The sequence below is a fragment of the Panicum hallii genome, chromosome 9, assembly GCF_002211085.1.
Source record: "Panicum hallii strain FIL2 chromosome 9, PHallii_v3.1, whole genome shotgun sequence".
Lineage (NCBI taxonomy): Eukaryota > Viridiplantae > Streptophyta > Magnoliopsida > Poales > Poaceae > Panicum > Panicum hallii.
This window is the reverse complement of record NC_038050.1, coordinates 9003774-9023552: the sequence shown is the minus strand read 5'-3', so window position 1 is coordinate 9023552 and position 19779 is coordinate 9003774. Positions and strand designations below refer to the sequence as shown.

At 47.1% G+C, this 19779-nt stretch overlaps 2 protein-coding genes and 1 long non-coding RNA gene across 9 annotated transcripts; 1 reads left to right on the top strand and 2 right to left on the bottom strand.

Annotated features, from left to right (window-relative positions):
• The first annotated feature begins 6344 nt into the window (after positions 1–6344).
• On the top strand, positions 6345–8506 carry LOC112877382 (ankyrin repeat domain-containing protein 65-like). The gene has a single exon (XM_025941679.1). The coding sequence runs from the start codon at positions 6557–6559 to the stop codon at positions 8219–8221; it is 1665 nt and encodes a 554-aa protein (XP_025797464.1). The 5' UTR covers positions 6345–6556; the 3' UTR covers positions 8222–8506.
• Positions 8507–11338: 2832 nt separating this feature from the next.
• Positions 11339–13883, bottom strand: LOC112872666. Of its 6 annotated transcripts, none has more exons than XR_003224711.1 (4): positions 13258–13883; positions 12467–12692; positions 11614–12383; positions 11339–11537 (listed from the first exon to the last, which is right to left on the bottom strand). It is a non-coding gene; the product is annotated as an uncharacterized LOC112872666 (long non-coding RNA). The 6 variants fall into 6 exon arrangements; XR_003224712.1 differs by having other exon boundaries at positions 12467–12667; XR_003224715.1 differs by having other exon boundaries at positions 12467–12579.
• Positions 13884–14828: 945 nt separating this feature from the next.
• Positions 14829–18961, bottom strand: LOC112873782 (pentatricopeptide repeat-containing protein At3g16610-like). Of its 2 annotated transcripts, XR_003224822.1 has the most exons (2): positions 15907–18961; positions 14829–14870 (listed from the first exon to the last, which is right to left on the bottom strand). XR_003224822.1 is itself a non-coding variant. In XM_025936832.1 (1 exon), the coding sequence occupies exon 1, from the start codon at positions 18569–18571 to the stop codon at positions 16232–16234; it is 2340 nt and encodes a 779-aa protein (XP_025792617.1). In that variant the 5' UTR covers positions 18572–18961; the 3' UTR covers positions 15658–16231. The 2 variants fall into 2 exon arrangements, 1 of the variants encoding a protein (XP_025792617.1); XM_025936832.1 differs by lacking the exon at positions 14829–14870 and having other exon boundaries at positions 15658–18961.
• Between the last annotated feature and the right edge of the window lie 818 nt (positions 18962–19779).

Sequence of the window (19779 nt, the reverse complement as noted above, 5' to 3'; positions counted from 1 at the left end):
AACACTGGATAACTCAGCTCAGTTGAGAACACTTTGTCTAGAAAATGAACGGCAAAATAAGTCAACAGGACATACACCACCACCATAGTAGTAGTAACTTTCTTTCTTTCTTGTCAAACATACAAGATCTCACTAGAAGATCGGCCAAGAGAATTTTAGTTTAGTACAAATTGGGCTGGCGCGGGTCAATTGATGAAGCACAGTACATCCCCGAAATTTTAGAGAAAACACCCTGGACAACTTGGAAATTACAAAACGCAACCCCAAATCTCGAGAAAGCTCTCAACATCGCCGCCCAAGGACCTTCCCGTCGATCTCCCGTTCGCCGGAGAAGACGATCCAGAGCTGGCCAGGATCCACCTCCAAACCTTGGAAAAGCCGCAAAAGCCAGCGCACGGGAGCACCGAAACGCATCATTGACGCTGAAAAACCATCGGCCGCCGTCCACCGCGGCCGGAGAAGAGGAGACACCCAAGCCGCTGGCCGCGCCAGCAACGCCGGAGAACTCCGCTCTCCCGTCGGAGCGGAAACAAAGCAGACAAAAGCAGATCACAGCTCCATCACATACACTTGTAATAGCATTCGGCCCATTACCATCCAAAAAGCTTTCGGCCCGTCACGATTCGCCATATACTTTATGGCCAAATGAATATTATTGAGTTACACACGTATGGTTTTGGTCTATGGAACAAGATAGTTGGATAGGTACTGTTGGTGATAACTAATAAGAGATGTCAAAAGAATTGAACTTTTGCTGAGCTTAGGGTGATAACTAATGATAGTTACACTATTCGCACTTCCTTCGTTCCAAAAATGTAGATTGTTTTGGCAAATCTAGATATATAGATTTTGCTACGTACCTAGATAACATTGTGTCTAGATACATAGTAAAAATTATGCATCTACATTTACGAAAATAATCTACATTTAGAACGGAGGGAGTATTTGAGAGTTTTGGTGTTAGCATTTTTAAAATAATCTACATTTACGAAAAAAAAATGCTAACTCAAAAGGACGGCGAGAGTTTTGCTGAATTTTGAGTTAGCATATCGATGGCCAAACTTTCGGAAGCGTGAGAGCACGAATTCCACATGACGATAAAAAAGAAGTCAAAGATTGCAGATGTACAATACAAGTGAACGGGAAGAGATCCCTTCTGACACCCTGCCCGTGTCATGGTAGCATTTCCAATCAGCAATTCATCTACTGGGCGTGCAGTGATACAGCAGTCTCACATGCAGTGGCGCCTTGTTTGTCTCGCGATCGACAGAGTCTTCTCACTGAACAAAGGTGACATTTGGAGCGTGTGTGCATTTCAGGACTCCAAGCTTTGGGCTACAGCTGCGTGGTCGCGTGGAGGATCAGAACCCGGTCAGCGTGATCGCGCTCTCACCCAGTGTCTGTCTCCAAATGTAAGGCAGACATGCCTCGGCATCAGCATCCATGCAGCTGCCAGCTGAAACCTGAAAGTCTGAACTGAACTGAGATCCGCACCAATGATTGCTTGCTCATCGGTGCACCTTCGCTACAGCCATGTGCAAGCAACAAGAATGAGCGTACGATCGATTCTGCTTGGGCATGGCGTAACTGTCGCGTCGCGGATGTGTTTCTGAATGATCTGCTTGGACATGACATGACTGTCTCGACGCTTGAGGGTGGGTGGACTGTCATCTTCAGAAAAGAAACAGAGGAGTTCGCGTTCAATAGCAAACTTAACACCTCACACCCCGAATTAGACTCCACTTGTCAGATTTGGTTAGCCTTCGATCAAGTGATGAATACAGCTTTGAAGATGTAGCTTAAACTGACCGTATAAACAATGATTAGGAGCAATAGAACAACGGCGCAGATAAAACTGTATTATGAAGCATTATTTTCTTCACACTTAGCTGTAGTGCTCAGGCTAGTACTCCTTCATGTACGGCCAGTGCAAGCTGCAACTGATCAGAAGCAAGGTGTAACCAATGGCTAACAGCTGAACTGCTGAAATTCATAGTAATGCCAGTATTCAGCAAGTACAGATTTACAGAATTTCCCTCCAGATCAGGATGCTCCTACACTGAACATGACAAGGTGGTGATTGTGAAATATTCGTGAAAAGAAAAATGCTGCCACTGATCTACTCAATATGTGTCATGCCAGGGCAGTTTGATGATCTCAGTTTGCCGTGTGTGCTGGAGAAGAACTAATCTCCAGCGGAGATCAGTACTTTATTTCAACTGCGAACTTAATATCCTATTGGTTGAGGCCACACTGGGGCCATTAGTATATCTTAGTCATGTCGTAAGATGGTATCCTAATTCTCATAGCATCTGTTCAGTCATTTAGGCTTGTATTGAGATTAGGTACTTGTCACTTCTCAGTCTCTAGATCAAGTTTGACTTTTCTTTTTGATATGATCAATTTGGAGAGATAGCATGTATAAATAAGCAGTTAGGCAGGCTGTTGCTCTATGCATAAGTGTGGAACCACCAAGCTGGTTTAAGAACAAGTGCAGCCAATTCATCAATACCTTGTTCTATGGACTATGGTTACTCTTCTGCAGAAAGAGAAAGAAGCATTTATTGACTAATATGTTTTCATAAGATATCTGAGATAGTACAGCTAACAGTAACAAGAAAATATTGTAATTACATGGCAACAAAGGTTAGAGATCAGATGAACAGATAACCATGAAGTGAAAGACGATCCAATGACTTTGCCTTGTGAATGCACCAATGAGAGAAGATCAAAAATATTGCTCACCATTCCAAATCTTCTCCCTCGCGCTGATATCAAACGTTGGTGAAACCAGCAATGTCTTAGCGCTTTCATTATGCACTAAACAAGAAGCCACTGTTCACCTGTCCGTATGGGTAAAGGGTGGTTAATATGACAAACGCAATGGTATTTGATTAAAAAGAACTGTGCTGTCTTATGCGGAAACTTTCATAGGGAGGAAGAGCATCTTTTGTAATTTTCTTGTCATTTGCCGAGTAAAAGCCAAGATCCAATTGTCCAGCAAATCCCTTCTACAATCCTGCAGCCGTTGGTACAGCCGCCGTCTTCCCTTCCATCCCTCTAAAGGCTGGGGAGAGGCAGGACTGGAAGCACCGGCAATCAGTGACGCTAGAAAATATGACGGGTTCCCGGAGCACGAATCACAAGGTAAATCGAACGGTTCAAGTCGTGTTTCCTTTTTCTCTTTGCCCAAGTTTTCAGCAACTCGGTTTAAAACATTGCACGGTTATGATTAGCACATTCCATCACAACACCATCCCAGGGTGTGCGCGACAGGGGAGCACACGAAACCTGGTCAGCTTTGAGTGTTCTCTAACCCTGTTTCGGACTCCAAATGTAAAGCATACAGGCTCAGCAAATCAGCATCTTACCTGCAGCTGCAACTGAGATCCTTAATAATGATTGCTTATCGCCGATGCATGCACTACAGCTAGAAAATGATATGACCGTGTGATTTTGCTTTGACACGAACATGACATGACTGTCTCCTAGCTGATGTATTTCTCCATCATTTGCTTGGGCATGACATGACTGTCGATGGCTGAATCAGGAAAAATCTATAAATTAAAAAATAAAAGAATAGTAAAAAATAAAAAGGAATTCTAGTTAAGTAATGCTTTCGCCTCCATTTACTCTTGTCATCAGGATGGGAGATTGCTCCGGGAATTTTTATTATTCAGTCAAACTTTGAAGTAAATCGTAAGGGTTCAGATCCTATGTCTGCCTGTGTCTGAGCCCAGCTGGTGAAGACTCTCACCTCCTCCCCTTAATAATTTGGAGGTGCTCCTGCAAATGGCTTGCATACCACATATTCTATTTTTAAAACATTCCGCTGTCTCATAGTATTAGATTTTGTTTAGTTTAGCTGTTAGTACAGAGCCAAGTGATGACAACTTTTCACCAATTAAAAAAGTAAAAGGGGGGGGGGGGGAGGGTTAGTGAAACGGGTGTTACCATGGACCGTAATGCACTTCAGCTACACTTCTTAGCTGGACAATCTAGCTGTGAGCCTGTGATGTAGCTCAAGCTGGATGCACAATGATTAGGAGCAAACATTACACACAACGTCAATAACAATGTACAATCAACCTTATCCCTACATCTAGCGGCAAACTGCAATTGATCAATGAATGGCAAGATGTAATAATCAATGGTGGTTTAACAGCTGAACTACATGTTAATACTCGGCAAGTACAGATATGAGGAATGTTCATCTAGTGCAGTTCATGATGCTCCTTTCCCAGTTGCATTGAAAAATGCCAATATCTATTGTGAATTGTGATAACGAGAGATGAATACCAATCAAGCAACTCCATGTGTTGGAATGCAAGGCAGTTGTGATCTCAATGTCAGTGTCGATGCCGTGCAGCTTCACAAATCAAACATATCTTAGTTTGCAATGTGCTAACAGTTCTTTGACTAGAAGAGTAAAATTTTCTTTTGTTGATGTCATAGCGAGGGGCCATTAGCATATCTTAGTACCATAGGATTATAAAATATTTATTTTGCGCCAATGCTTCTGAGACTAAGTCTTTCCGAATTGATACACAAAGTTTAGGGATTTGTTATCCTGATAAATTTGAAGATAGATCATATGTGTGTATTCACTAGTGTTGTAGGATGCTCATGTGAAATGTCTGAATGCTCAATAAATTGCTTGGTCAGTTCATGGCTTATGGAAGAAGCCAAATGTGAAAGCTGAAGATTATTACCAGGTCATCAGACCATCAAGAAATGGTTAAATCACATGGGTGACCAATTCATCAAGACCTTTGCCTCCTATATACTAATCTGATAGAGAAAGAAGCATTTCTTTAAGCATGGTTAACGAGCATGCCAAGCAATGTAACAGAAAGAAGCATTTCTTTAAGCATGGTTAACGAGCATGCCAAGCAATGTAACTTTCATGAGAGTATGTTGCCATTGGAGACTGGGTAATGCATTTTCTACCGAACGCAAAACACTAAACTTAACTGGCAATGAAGATTATTAGAGAGGTCAGCAGATGGATAAACATGAAGTGGCATAAATCCAACAAACTTCACCTTGTAACTGTAACGGTGGGACTGTATGCTGCAAAAATTGTTTGTCACCAAATCTATCACCCATACTAAAAATCAAAGCTAATGACGCCAGCAATTGCTTTGCAGATCCATTAAATACTAGACAACCGTGTGTACCGAACACGAACAAAAGCGATCACACTCGCTTGTCTGTATTGACAGAGATCGATTAATATGACAAAGGCAATGTTTTGATTAAGAATCATTCTGGTGTCCGATACGGAAGATTTCATGAAAATGAAGAGCATTTTGTCAATTTTGATGTCACTTTCAATGTAGAAAACAAGATCCAGTAGTCCACGAAATGTGTTAGGAGTAATGACCATGTACGGCCCACGGGGAAACCAAGTTTCTCCAAGGAAATACGTATGGAACTAAATGGGTCTCTTGTTATTGCATAAATTAAGGAAAGGCCCTCAGAAACTCTGAATGCTACTTTGTTGGTTCGTGGCCATGAAAATTAACAAACAGAAATGAGCTACTTTGTTGGTTCGAATCTATGTCGACTAATCGTACGAGTGAGAGAGCAAGTGAATGAGCTAATTTGTTTCACATGAAGTGGTCTAGCATATGAAAAGTGAAGATTTTACATTGTAGAGTGGCTTGTCACACTCACACCCCTGAGAAAATAACTTCTGAAACCAACCATTCCCATCTTGGCTCTTTCCCTCACACGAAAGGGTCAATGGAAGGATGAATTCAGGGTCCCTGGCACAATGGCCTGGAACATAAATCAGCCCAAAAAGTTTTTCCTGTCATCCCATTTTGAGGACTCACTTTGCAACAAAACATTTTCAGAAAAAAGAATATCGTAGAGGTTATTTTGAAGCATTCAGACTGAGAAACTGAGAGCCAACTGTTTGTCAAGTCTACTCAAGCATGCTGTAGAATAGCTGCCTGGCAAGCAGGTGCAAACCGAACATTCTGAAGAAACGAACTATACCATAGCTCAATCTCCACTGACAGAATCGAAACTGTACGTTCTTGCTGTCAAAATGCTTCCTACTGCCAGGTACCCAGAACGAAAGTGATAATACGATCCTCCATCCAATCACCTCTGCCTTGTTCATGTCATTAATTCATTTGTTTATCGCCTACAATGACGAGGTGACAGCGACGGGCTATGGCGCCGGGAAGTTGCCGCCGCTAGGCGACGCCACGGTCGATCTCCATTGCCCTCCGGAATAAACCCCACGCCGCCATCAGACGCCAAACCCGCCATTAAAAAACCCAGAGCTGCCACCACATAGAACAAGTCCTCCTTGTTCTTCACACCCACCATGTGGCACGCCTCCGCGCCGCGCCGGCCAAAGCCGTACGCGTTGCTGGTACATAAGACCCCGTCACTCCTCCCACTCCTCTTGATGGCTGCTTCTTCCATCTCTGGATCGACCAACGACTCGTAGGAGGTGCAGTAGGTGTTCTAGGACGGCAAGAAGAAGAGCAAAAGGCTGCAGCTGCGGTGAGAGAAGGGAGGAAGAGAAGAGGACGACATGGATCGGTTGGTGATACCGGAGCCGTCGAGCGAAGTGATGATCCGGGTGGAGCCCGGGAGGCAGGCGAGGGGGGAGCTCACGCTGCGGAACGCGATGCACACCATGCCGGTGGCGTTCAGGCTGCAGCCGGCCGTGCGGGGGCGCTTCGCGGTGCGCCCGCACACGGGGATCCTGGCGCCGCTCGCCGCGGTCACCGTGGAGGTGCAGTACCTGGCCTCCGGGGCGCCAGAGGGGCCCAGTGGGTCAGGTGGCGGGAGCCGCGGCGAGGACGCGTTCCTGCTGCACAGCGTGGTGGCGCCCGGCGCCGCGGTGAAGGAGCCCGTCACGGCGCTGGACTCGGTCAACCCGGAGTGGTTCTCGGCGAGGAGGAAGCAGGTGTTCGTGGACAGCGGCATCAGGGCGACCTTCGTGGGCGCGTCCGTGGCCGCGCGGCTTGTCGCCGCCGGCGCGGTGGAGGCGCTCAGGGAGGTGCTCGACCGCAGCGAGCCCGAGTGGCGCTCGGCGGACGCCGCCGAAGAGTCCGGGCGCACGCTTCTTGACCTCGCCGTCGGCCTCGGCCGCGCCGACATCGTCCAGGTGCTGCTCGAGTACGGCGCGGACGCCGACAAGCCGAGCCGCGGGCGGACGCCCCTCGAGACGGCCGCCGCCTCTGGCGAGTGCCTCATCGCCGAGCTCCTCCTCGCCAACGGCGCGAATCCGGCCGGCTCCGACGCGCTCCACGTGGCCGCGGCGGCCGGCCACAACGACGTCTTGAAGCTGCTCCTTGCCAAGCCCGCCTGTGCTTCTCCCGCCTCGTCCTCGTCCGCGTCCTTCTCATGTTCGTTTACATCTATCGACGCGGCGGGGAGGGACGGCAAGACTCCCCTTCGGTTGGCGGCGGAGGCGGGACGGCGGGATGCGGTGAAGGCGCTCCTCGCGGCGGGCGCGAGGGCCGAGGCCAGGTGCGGCACAGACGGGGCCACCGCGCTGCACGCCGCGGCGAGGCGCGGGGACGAGGCGGTCGCGCGTCTCCTCCTGTCGCACGGCGTGGCCGGCACGGCCGCCGTGCGCGACGTGGCAGGGAAGACGGCCTTCGAGATCGCCGCCGAGGAGGGCCACGGCGGCCGGATCATGGACTTCCTGGGCCTCGGCGAGGCGATCCTGGACGCCGCGCGCAAGGGCGAGGTGAGGTCTGTACGGCGCGCGGCCGACGGCGGCGCGTCCGTCGAGGGGCGGGACGCGCACGGGTGGACGCCGCTCATGCGCGCCGCCTTCAAAGGGCGCGCCGACACGGCGCGCGACCTCATCGACCGCGGCGCGGACGTCGACGCGGCCGACGCCGAGGGGTACACGGCGCTGCACTGCGCGGCCGAGGCCGGTCGAGCCGACGTGGTAGACCTCCTCCTAAAGAGCGGCGCGAACGCCAAGACCACGACGGCGAAGGGAAGAACTGCCACCGAGATCGCGGCCGCCGCGGGGAAGTCCAAGGTGGTGCGGCTTCTTGAGAAGTCCGGCGGCATGGGGAGGAAGGATGTCAGCGAGAAGGCGGCACCGGCGGTGGCAAAGGGTGGCAGCATGGACAGGAGGCGGCGAGGGAGAAAGGGGAGCAGTGGGGCCATACGGTTTGGTGGCGGCAAGGAGGGGTTCGAAGCCGCCGCGGTTACCGTTGGATGGTCACACTAGCCCGTGATCAATTTGAGGAGTCTCTGGGATTTTGGCTCAAAACTGCCTAAAAAGGATTTGGTCTAATTTGTGATTAGTTTTGGATGAGACATCAATTAAAATTCGTTTTGAAGGAACAGGCAAGTAATATATTTATGTGTTACACATGTGGTTGAGGTTGTGTAGTACATACACTTGTAAAAAATAGATTGCTCAAAGTTAGGTGTTCTGCGTGCTGCCATACTGTACTGATGGCATGGGTTTGTAGTTGATGACTTGAGGATAATGGGCAGGAATTGAATGACCTATAGTAAAGTGTCCAATGATGATTTGATTTCAATAAATGAGTTTGCTGACAAGTAAAATCTTGCGAAGATAAGTTGCTTCGGAAAGGGCAATAGGAAGGCTATAACCATAACTAGACGCAAGTTACCATACATGTTGGCTCGACACAATCAGATGATGAAGATTAGGGTTGGGAGGTCTGGTTCTAATAATCTGTCGTTGTGCTTTTGAAAGGAGTAGCAAGGACTAACTAAAATATGTAGAGGTGTGAAAAAAGTAGGATAAAAAGTTTTGAGAAATGAAACCAAATTTAAGGTTCATAGAACACGCAACATTATTTATTTAATTTTATCTATAGCAAGGTACGGGGAAACGGACCATGCGTCATGCGCGCAGAGGAATTGGTGTTCTTACCCCTACTTTGCAGTCCAATTGTGACTATACCCTTATTTTCCTTAACTTTATGATTTCATCCTTACCATTCACGAGTCAACGCGATTATGCCCCTATCCAATGCGATTCTGCCCTATTTTGATCGTTGACTAAGGGCAAAATCGCGTTGAATACAGGTAAAATCGAGTTGACTTGTGAATAGTAAGGTAAAATTATAAAGTTAAAAAATAAGGGTAAAATTATAATTACAGTGCAAAGTAGGAGAAAAAAATATAAATGCAAAGTAACTCCGAAAGCAGTTACTACCGTCACCGGCTCCCGGGCGACTCGATCTCGTTGGATATAACCATGGGCTGCATCTTGTAATGCAGCGCAGACTCCAAACTTTATCCGTTCACGCCCAACTGTTGAACAAGTGACCGGGGGCCTGGCGGATCGGAGGAGCCTCGCATGCGAGCTTCACGGGTAATGACGGCGTGATCCTTGGTGACGGACGGAACAACGAGATGGATCAGCCGGAGGAGAGCCTGCCATCACGGGCGGCGCTGCTGCCCGACGACATGATCGCGGACATCCTCGCCCGCCTCGCGCCGCGCGGCCTCGCCTTGGCGCGGGCCGTCTGCATGTCGTGGCGCGCCGCCGTGGGCGGCGGCCGCCTCCTGCGCGCGGACCTCCTCCCGCTCTCGGTGGCCGGGATCTTCCTCAACTTCAAGTACCACCGCTCCCCGGAGCTCTTCTCCCGCCCCTCGACCTGCCCTAGGGTCTCGGGGCAGATGGGCTACCTCCCGCACCCCGTCACCAACTTCACACGCACATGCATCCTGGGGCATTGCAACGGCCTCCTGCTGCTCGACGTGGATGACCACGTCGCTAATCCAACCACGCGGGCGTGGGCCCCGGTGCCTCCGCCCCCCGCGCTGGGCGGAGATGTGTCCGACCTTGTCGCCGTGCTAGGAGGTCATCTCGTTTCCACATGTAAAGTTTTATTGGAAGCCATCCTTACTAGTATATCCCACGGTGGCGGAAGCTGAATGGCCGTCGCCGAGATGCGTCCTCCGTGTATTCTCGTCAAGGGTGAACAGGTGGGAAGAAAGGTCCTTCATCCGAGAAGGGGAAGCCGAAGCTACCATTCTTGGCATGCATCGTGCAAGTGTGGAGCGGCCCTATTCCACCTGTTCACGGGGAGCACTGTATGCCTTTTGACAAGCTTATCATGTGATGAGGTATGTATGTATGTATGTATGTATATATAGTTATATTCATTCTTCAGCGTCGCCATTAGTTTCTTTAATTATTATCTTGGCTTAGAAAATATTAGTTTCTTCAACTCTCATGTTGACACTAACTTCTTTTTGTCACCACTATTTCAATTTTGCAGGATATCTATGCCACGCAACAAATACCGAGCAATTAAACCGCCGGTTAGTTTTTATGAAAATGCAGAAGTTTACTTGGGGAAGTCTGAGAAGGGGGTGTACATTGCATCATGCGATCACCATGGTCTACTTCAGGTTTGGATGCTTGATGAATCGTGTGGTCGGATGGAGCGGTTTATGAAGCATAATTGCAACCTTATGTATGTGCTACGTCAGAACTACTACCTACAGGCTAGTGGACCATGGGTTTTCCAGAATGTCAACTACAATCTGTATCGTGGTCATCTTTTTCCGAACAGTATCAAAGAAGCACTCGTTGAAGAGAAATATGCCTGGGACTCCGACAATGATAATGTTTTTCTTGGCAATGAGGATAGAGCTGAAAGGCATCATTGCGGGCATCACTGGAATAGCTCCAAAGTTCAAGACTTGGGGAACATTTATCCAACAGAATACGAGTACTTTGCAGATATGTGGCCAGATATAGATGTTTCTTTTCCTTACACGCCATCCTGGACGTGAGGGCTCACAGAAGCAGCTAAGTTAATTAGAAGAGCGCAGGTGAACAGCGTGCTACGCCATGGATGCCAAGACCGGCTCGCCATGGCGCTCCTAGAGCGCGGCGTACTGGAAATAAACAGCAAGGCATCAAATTCCATATACCATCAGGGAAGTGGACTCCAACATAGCCTTCTTCCATGCCCACGCAAGTCAGCGGCTACGAAAGAATCAAATTAAATCAGACAACTTGTGATCAACAGTGTCGCAGTGACCGTGAACGATGCCAGTCTCAATGCGGATGCGGAGTGTTATCAGGCTGCTACGTCAGCTTGACACCGGAATGAAATAGTGTCTCTCAATGCGCAGTTTAGTTTCATAGGCAGATTGCAGCATTAAATTGTGCAATTGTGGTGTGATCAAATGTGCCATGTAAACTATGTAACCATTTGTAAAACAACATACTAGAATATGGTTAATTTAACTTCAATATTTGTAAGATGTCACATTAAAGTCGCATATATGGAAATAAGTGCATATTATATAATTCAAACTATAGATTACTCAGCCGTGAGAGAGAGGAACAGACATGGCAAACCATTAGAATTCACACAAATAGTTTCACATGCCAAGGTGGATCAGTTTCACATGCCAAGGCATCACCATTCACAATGAAAAAATAACCAAAAAAACAAAACTCTCTCCGGATCACATGGCAACCCTTCACACAGATCAGTTCTCCAGCCACCAGAGCCATCCTTCTCTCTGTCCAGCCACCTTCTCCCCTGACAAAAAAAAAATCATGAATTATTGAGTTCAAAAGAAGACAGCGGGAGCAGAATTATTATGTCCAGCACTAACCTCATGCTCCATCAACAGTGCCAAATAACTTCTTCTCCATCCTCTCCAATGTCTTCTGTCTCAACTTGGCTTCTTCGTACATATGACTTGTATCTCGAACCAGCAAAGAATTATAAGCTTCTAGCAAATTTGATTCTTTTTGCACCTGTCCAGCCTCCTTTTGCGCCTTTGCAATCCTCCAGGTTAAGCCTTGAGATCTCTACCTGCGCCTCTGTCATTTTTTCACGCTCCTTCTTACGCTCTTGTGTAACTTCAATTATCTTGCTTATGTTATATCCAAGCATGAAAATACCATCCATAACCTGTTCCGCCTTCCGCTTCCCTTTGCATTCTGCCTTCGCTGCTTCTCTCTCAATAGGACGTTCTTCGCTGTCACCAGTACTATCAACATCAGTATGCTTTTGGGTTTTTCTTTCTCTGATTGAGCAACGTATGTACACCATTTCGGTTTATTTTTTAATATCTTCCACCAGTGGACCAATGTGAAAGGCTTCTTATTCTTTTTTTCAAACCGCTGTTGTGCTTCATCCATTAGTTGGTCATCGGAGTATCCACTCTTAATTCATTTTACACACTGTAGTCCAAAAGCCATTGAATTCATTTATTGATTTGCTAAGGCGTAACCAGTGTACCTTCAGTTGGTTAGTATCCCTTCTACGATCCAGTATGGTGTTCTTGTTAAATTCTTTTGTGATTTGACCCCAAAATGAATCACTTTTCTTGTCATTACCATGTACAGGGTCTTTAGAAGTGTTCAGCCAAGCACTTGCCTACAAAAAGAGAATCTAGGAAATGATCATCATATCTGAATTGCAAAAATCATATAGAAACCATGGCAGTCAATAGTGTTTACCAATCTGACTTTCTCATCATGTGCCCAATATCTTTTCTTAACTGGCCTAGTTTCCTCATCACCATCATCGATATCAATATCAATGCTGACCTTATCTGTCTGTGGTGTAGGTGCTGGAGATGATGGGTTGAAGTTCTTTGTAAGCCCAACAAAATGGAAATTTTCTCCAGTCTGATGTGGCGGTGGTGGAAAATGTGGTTGCTGTAGAAAATTAAAATAACCACCTCTACAATATGCACACAATTCGCCCAGATTTATATAACAGTATAATTATTCAGAAACTCGAATTACAGCATAATAGATGATGCTTTTATCATGCAATAGCATTTTGCTACTGAATAGCTAATTGCTACTTCTTGGAGGAACACTGTTGTCTGAAAATGGGCTACAGTTACATGCAAAAATAAAAGTATAGGGCAAACCATATAGAAAAAAAAATTCTGTTTTAGAGTATATGGACATACTGTGCATTTGAAGCTACAAAACTGACAGGGATTTCAACTACATTTGAAGCCATATAGGGCAGGCCACATACAACTAATTCTGATGACAAATCTGACAAGATCTCAACTACATTTATCACGGCAAAAAAAAAGTGAACTAGTAACGACAAATGAACCAAGGGACAGTAGACATTCTTGGATTGCAATTAACAAACGAGCTAAATTCCGTTCGAGGGACAAGCTAGCAATCTGAAGCACACATGTTACGTAAGCTTTTTCACCAACAGATAACGAGAGTACTAGCGACAGAATTGAAAATGGTAAACAAATCATGGATTGAGGGATTACCATGGATTTCCCGGTTCAATTCCATGGGAGAATGAACTCTGACCACTGCTACCTCCACATCCAGGAAACCACGGACCATTTGGCGGCGGGGGTGCCGATTGCGACTGCGGTGGAGCTGCTGGCGGAGTTGGAACTGCTGGAGGAGTGCCGCCACCGCGCTTTTCTGGGCCACCGCCGAGCTGGGGTACTGATTTCCCCCGCCGGGACATCCCTCCCACCGAGACCGACGACCCTCCCCGTCGGCGAGCTCCGGAAGTCAATGGAGGGGCGGGGATATGTGGGGGAGGGGGCGGATTTGGAACGATTTCGCGCGCTAGGGCAGATGTAGGGCGCGGGAAGCAGGAGGGGTTGGGGGAGGCGGCGCTTGCGAGCGGGAGAGCCGGGAGCGGAGGCATTCGCGAGCGCGCGAGTTCCCACCGCGGGGCGCGCAGGTGAGCGCGGGAGCCAGATGGGCGCGGGAGCAGAGCGCGCGGAGGAGGGTGGCGGCGGCGGCGGAGCGGGGAGCACAGCAGATCCCGCGATGAAACTCGCATTGAGGGGGGATTCGTTTCATCGCGAGTTTCATCGCGTGTCGTGGCCTTGGCCTTGGTAAGTGGACCGAGAGCGTGTCGCGGTGATGAACCCCCCCGGCGCCCTCCTCCTCCTCCTCCTCCTCCCCCCCTTCTCTTAATCTATCATTTTTGCTGACGTGTCATGTACTTAATACTTATGAAACTCCCATGAAACTGTCATTGGAGCTGGCCTAAAGTGAGTGCACCGGTGAGCACTCCTGGGAGTGAAACTGCAGTATCGAGGCACCTCGAGGTTGGACAGCTGTACTGAACTGAAGGTTGATGCCACAGCACCGAGGCTAATCATAATGGAGGGTTTTATATCCCAAGAATGCCTCGTCAGCTTGGAGGATGAATAAAATACTATGCCTCAATAGAGAGTTTCATTTCACTGTTTCCAAAGCTAACCAGTGTAATTTTATGCTAGTTGATCTATTGGCGCACGGGATCCCCATGAAACAACGACGGTCGCAGTGGTCGTTTCACACCATTTCCAACGTCTTGGAAACGAGTTAGCAGAGTGTCGTGGAGATGAAACTGGTTCCTTCTCTTCCCTCATTAAATCAGTGCCACATCATCAAAAATGCTGATGTATCATGGTAATTAATATCACGAAACTCGCCATGAAACCCCCATTGTAATTAGCCTGATATTGAAGCTTACCGCTCAATCTATGACATGAATCTTAAGGCCATTGCACTAATTTTCAGACTTTGTTGTCATACTACATGGATTTCAATTTATCTTTCATGGCGTTATATCACATTCCAGGCATGCTTAAATGACAGAGGGTTATTTTCCATACTCAAGTCGTATTCATGCTCCAGTGAGTCGCACTTGCCGATCTTTTCCGCCTTACACATCGTCGCACTATGATTTCTGTTAGCACTTCACTTTCACTTGTGACCCATAGTGAAATTGTTTATTGTTTAAAGTTTCGAATGTTTGATTACCTAGATATAATATATACTACATAGTGGTTAAGCAGCCATGAGCTTACAGCCGTAACAGCTCTACTTCACCAGATTTAGTAAAAATCATGCCATGCAACGCACCTGCTGCCTGGAAACAAAAATGTACAAAATCAAACAGATGCAGAGGTACAAGCACATATTATAGAGAATGAACATGAGAATCTGCAGTATCCAAGTCACTGAAGACAGCAGAATCCAACACAGACAACCAAGTAGATTTCTTAGTTTCCCTCAGCAATTTCTACTCTGACTTACGATGTGCATACGCAAGCGATTCGAATTGGTCTTAACGTTTGATGTCCCCGTTATCAACCTATCTAGTATATTTGATGATGGAAGCAACGAGCAACAATGGTCAAAGAAGCACTTATCTTGAAATAAGGAGAGCAATAGATCAATCTTTGAGTTCTGGTGCTACAATTTCTATTTAAGTACAAAGGTGGAAAGTCATTGTTGAGCGCCCCCAGAAAGCCTTAATAGTTACTTTTCATCATATTTTGGGATAATTATTATTAATGGGCATATATATATTTCAACCAAAACTGAAAGAAGTTAAAAGGACCGCTTGGTTGTGTCCTGCATACATTGGGTTTATAGAATTAACTTCAATGGCTAACTAAATTGCATGATACAGTATAGCATAAATTCACAAGAAGATAATTTTGTACCTATATGTATATGTTGAATTATCTAAGAAGTTGGAAATAGTTTAGAGAAAAACGTGCCACATTTCTGTTTTCAAAGTGAAGGATAAATTCCACCAAACAGCAAAAGGATAGAAGATTAGCAGGGCCACAGGTACTAGGAAAAAATAATCCTCTATACCACTAAATAGGGACCCAAATTTCTGCCGTCAAAATGTTGCTCATGTCTCATATGTCAATAGTCTGTTAGGTTTATTTTTGCCTTACGACATTTCATTTTGGTCAATGGCCCTTGACAGGTCTCCCATGTTTTTTTTTCCTGAAGGAAACGAAAAGCAACCAACATCACTTCATCTCCGCCTTTCATATATAATCCAGAGTTTAACTCTGCAACTATGAAAATGATGAGATGCATACTAAAGGTTTGTATCAACTTGGCGCATGAGCAAGAATGAAGAATGCCCACGTAAATCTGATTACCATAACCTTGGTTTATATACATTGTGTTATAAACTGCAGACCATGGGCTGTGTGGTTCATGTCATGTTCACCATGTGTCAAAAAGTTTTCCTTAAACCCTAGCTTACTTTGCATTTGCTTTGCTTAGACTTCCTCCTTTCAAATTCCTTGGATCGGATCTCGTGTTTCTCAGCTTCACATTGCGAGGCAAGCAATGTACATGGTTTTTCATGAGGAACAGCTGAGCTAATATGCTGTGTTAGGACATGAGTTCTCTCACATGATGTCCTCAGATACCATTATACCAATAGTTTATGAAATGCTCTTCTTTTTTGTGGTGGTGCTGTCACCAGAAATCTCCACAGCTGCATTTTCCATTCTTAAAATGATGAAATCTGTTAGCATCTCTGACAATGATGGCCCTTTTCCTAACTAATGTCATGTACTTTATGGCAGTATGGCAGTCTCCACATACACGGAGATTCTTTGTAACAAAAATGGTCTTATCCTCACCAAGACTGAGGATACCAAAAGCTATCGCTAGCTTTTCGCTATGATAAAGGAGTGCCTTTTCCTTTTCCTCTTCCTCCAGATCTTGCAAAACAAAACTGGTATCAGCCTGGTAACCCAGTTTCTTAATGTCTATCAGGATATTATCAAGTTCTTGATATATGTCAGGTGAACGTGGATGGGATTGGTCTCCACCAACAAATGCATGTAAGGAGCCGTTTATCTCAATCCAACTGCAGCCAGGACTCTTCTTAAATCCTTTGACCTTCTGTATCACTCGGACTTCTGCGGCTTCATTGAATCTCCCAGCAGCACTGAATATGTTGGACAGCAGAACAAAGTTGCCAGTCCCTTCAGGACCTAGTTTCTGGATCATCCTTGACACTTGTTTTCCTAAATCAATGTTCTTGTGAATCCGGCAAGCTCCAAGCAAGGCTCCCCATACACGGACATCAGCTTTCAGTGGCATAGTCTGGATAAACTGATAGGCTTCATCAAGGAAACCACCTCGTGCCAAAAGGTCAACCATACAGATATAGTGTTCCATCCTTGGAGGTATACCATGCTTTTGTGTCATCATATTAAACCAGTGTTTCCCTTCAGTCACAAGTCCAGAATGACTGCACGCAGATATTAGACAGATGAATGTGACATCATCTGGTGCAAAACCTTGATTCTTCATGCCTAAGAACAATGTAGCGGCTTCCTTCCCGAGTCCATGAATTCCATATCCTGCAATCATTGTATTCCACGATACAATATCCCGAGCTGCCATCTTATCAAAAACCTGCCTGGAGAGATCAATCCTTCCACATTTTGCATACATATCTATCAAAGCATTACATATAGAGGTTTCAATTGCAAGCCCACGGATAATAACAGAGCCATGACTACACCTTCCATGCTGCAAAGCGGCCAGATGTGAACAAGCTGGGATCAGAGATACCATTGTCGCGACATCTGGTTCCACATTGCAGGCTTGCATCTTCTTGAAGACGAGAAATGCTTCCTCTGCCTTGCCATTCTGCACATACCCTGACAAAAGAGCACCATAAGAGACTGTGTCCTTGACGGCCATTTCATCAAAGAGTGCCATTGTTTCGTTGATCAAGCCAGCCTTGGCGTACATCGAAAGAAGTGAGTTCCCTGCAGTGAGATCAGTGTGGATACCAGATTTAGCAAGCAAAGCATGCAGCTGTGTACCCATACGAACATCAGAGAGGCTGGCGCAGACCCTAAGGGCGCTTGCAACAGAGGTTGGAGAGAGAAAGCACAGTCCTTGAGCCAGCATGTCCTTGAACAGACTGAAAGCTTGCACCATTTTGTCGCACAGCACAAAGCCTCCAATAAGCGCGCTCCAAGTGACCTCATTCCTGACAGGCATGGCATAAAAGACCCTGCAAGCATAAACCAAGTGTTTGCATTTTGCATACATATCCAACAGCGCAGTGCCAACAAGAACTTGTTCCTCCTTTTGATCGAGACAGGCACGAAGGCAGTAGGCATGAATGCTTGTTCCTTGGGAGAGCGCCTCATGCTGGGCAAGAAGAGGAAGGAGGGAGACGATTGTGGAGGCGTTGGGCCTGAGGCAGCCACGACCCTGCATGTCGAGGAGGTGGGCAATGGCGTGTTGGTACATGCCGTGTTGAGCATAGCCCGCAAGCATGGCGTTCCATGCCACGACGTCCCTCATGGGCATTTGGGCGAACACGTTGGCTGCAGGGCCGAAGCGGGCGCACCTGATGTACAGGTCAATGAGGGCAGTGGAGACAAACATGTCGGTGTGGAGGCCCGCAGCGGCAGCGTGGCCGTGGACAGCGCGGCCAGAGCGGAGGTCAGCGAGCGTGGAGCAGGCCTTGAGTACGAAGGGGAATGTGTACTTGTTGGGGGGCACGCGGCTGTGGAGCATAGAGCGGTAGAGGTCGATGGCGGCGTGGAAGGGGGCGCGCCAGGAGTAGGCTCGGATGAGCGCGTTGTAGGCGCGCGCGTCCGGCGAGGGGATTCTGTCGAACACCTGGCGGGCAATGGCAAGCTGCCCCCGGGCGATGTGCTGCTCCAGCTCCAGCTGCCATTCTTTCTTGTCCCTGACCTCGTGAGAGATGGCGCCGGACGGAGGTGGGTGGAGGCGGACGGCGGCAGTGGAAGCGAGCCGGAGATGAACTCGCGGCAGGCGCATGGCGCGAGCGGGCGGCCGCCGTGGCGGAAGGGTGCTGGGCTTGATGATCCAGCAACGAGACGACGACCGGTGAGGAGAGCAGTGGCGGCGGACGCGTGAATTCCTCGCCGCGGACACAGCATTGCGCAAGACGGCTACATTCGGGAGTACAGCATCGACCCGCCCTCCCCGCCCAGTCACACCGCCGGCCACGCCTGCCCCTCCTCTGCCGCCGAGCTGCTCTCCGCCGCAACTGGAAGGTGCCTCCCGCGGCCACCGCCTTCGAAGCGGAGGATGGGCACCGGAGCCCGTGAGCGCGGCGACAGCGCACTGGCAGAGGCGGCGTGGCGGCCGGCGGCTGTGCAGGTCAGGGTTCAGGGGATTGCTTGACCCAGTGGACGGGGAGACAACGTAGTTTGATTTGGCGGCCTCTCAAAGTCTCAAGCGGAAGTTCAATCCTGCTTCCGAATTTCGGGTCTCATTTGATTCTATGGCGAAATTTGGATAAATTATGAACTAGAAGTCCTTTTTATTTTATGGGGGGCTATAAGTCAACAATATCTCCTCGCAAAAAAAAATAAGTCAACAATATCCGTACAAACTTCAGCTAAAGTGGAATGAGCATTATGAGTTTGGCAAAAATGATTTCTGATTTTAGTATAGTAAAACTAAAGTTCATGAGAGCCGTTTCAACACTTAGAACTAGTGATTTATTACCACAAAATATTGAAAGCGAAATATTGTAGAGGTCTATTCCCACATCATACCGAAGCCGTTTATAAACTTAATAGCATAACCAGGTTAGCTTAAGTTACATTCTGTTGTTGGTGATTAACAAAAGATGAGCCTATGAAATAATATCTTATTAATGCAGATAACTCATAATGGATTTAATTTTTCTATTGTCTCAAGGTTATTAATGGCATTCTTTTCTTTCTTTGAAAGAAAATGTTGTACACATCAGCCAAAGTTGAGATGCTTTGACCACTCAAATCTCCAACTGTCCGATATATATTTCTGAATGGGGGACCAGGTGAATAATTAAAATAGGAAAACATATGACCCCACAATCCACTTCCTAGCATCTCCTTTTGGTATCATAATGTAGTTTTTATATATATGAAAAAGAGGTGCCCGTCAAATGCACTGACTGCCAGCCAGACCTTTTTTTTTTGCAGAGAAAATGGAAATGCAAAGCCCTATTTTTGGGCCTTTTTGACCACCATCCG

Bases quoted from the DNA above. Each gene is read 5' to 3' on its own strand.
- LOC112877382 (XM_025941679.1), top strand. From the start codon at position 6,557: ATGGATCGGTTGGTGATACCGGAGCCGTCGAGCGAAGTGATGATCCGG.
- LOC112873782 (XM_025936832.1), bottom strand. From the start codon at position 18,571: ATGCGCCTGCCGCGAGTTCATCTCCGGCTCGCTTCCACTGCCGCCGTC.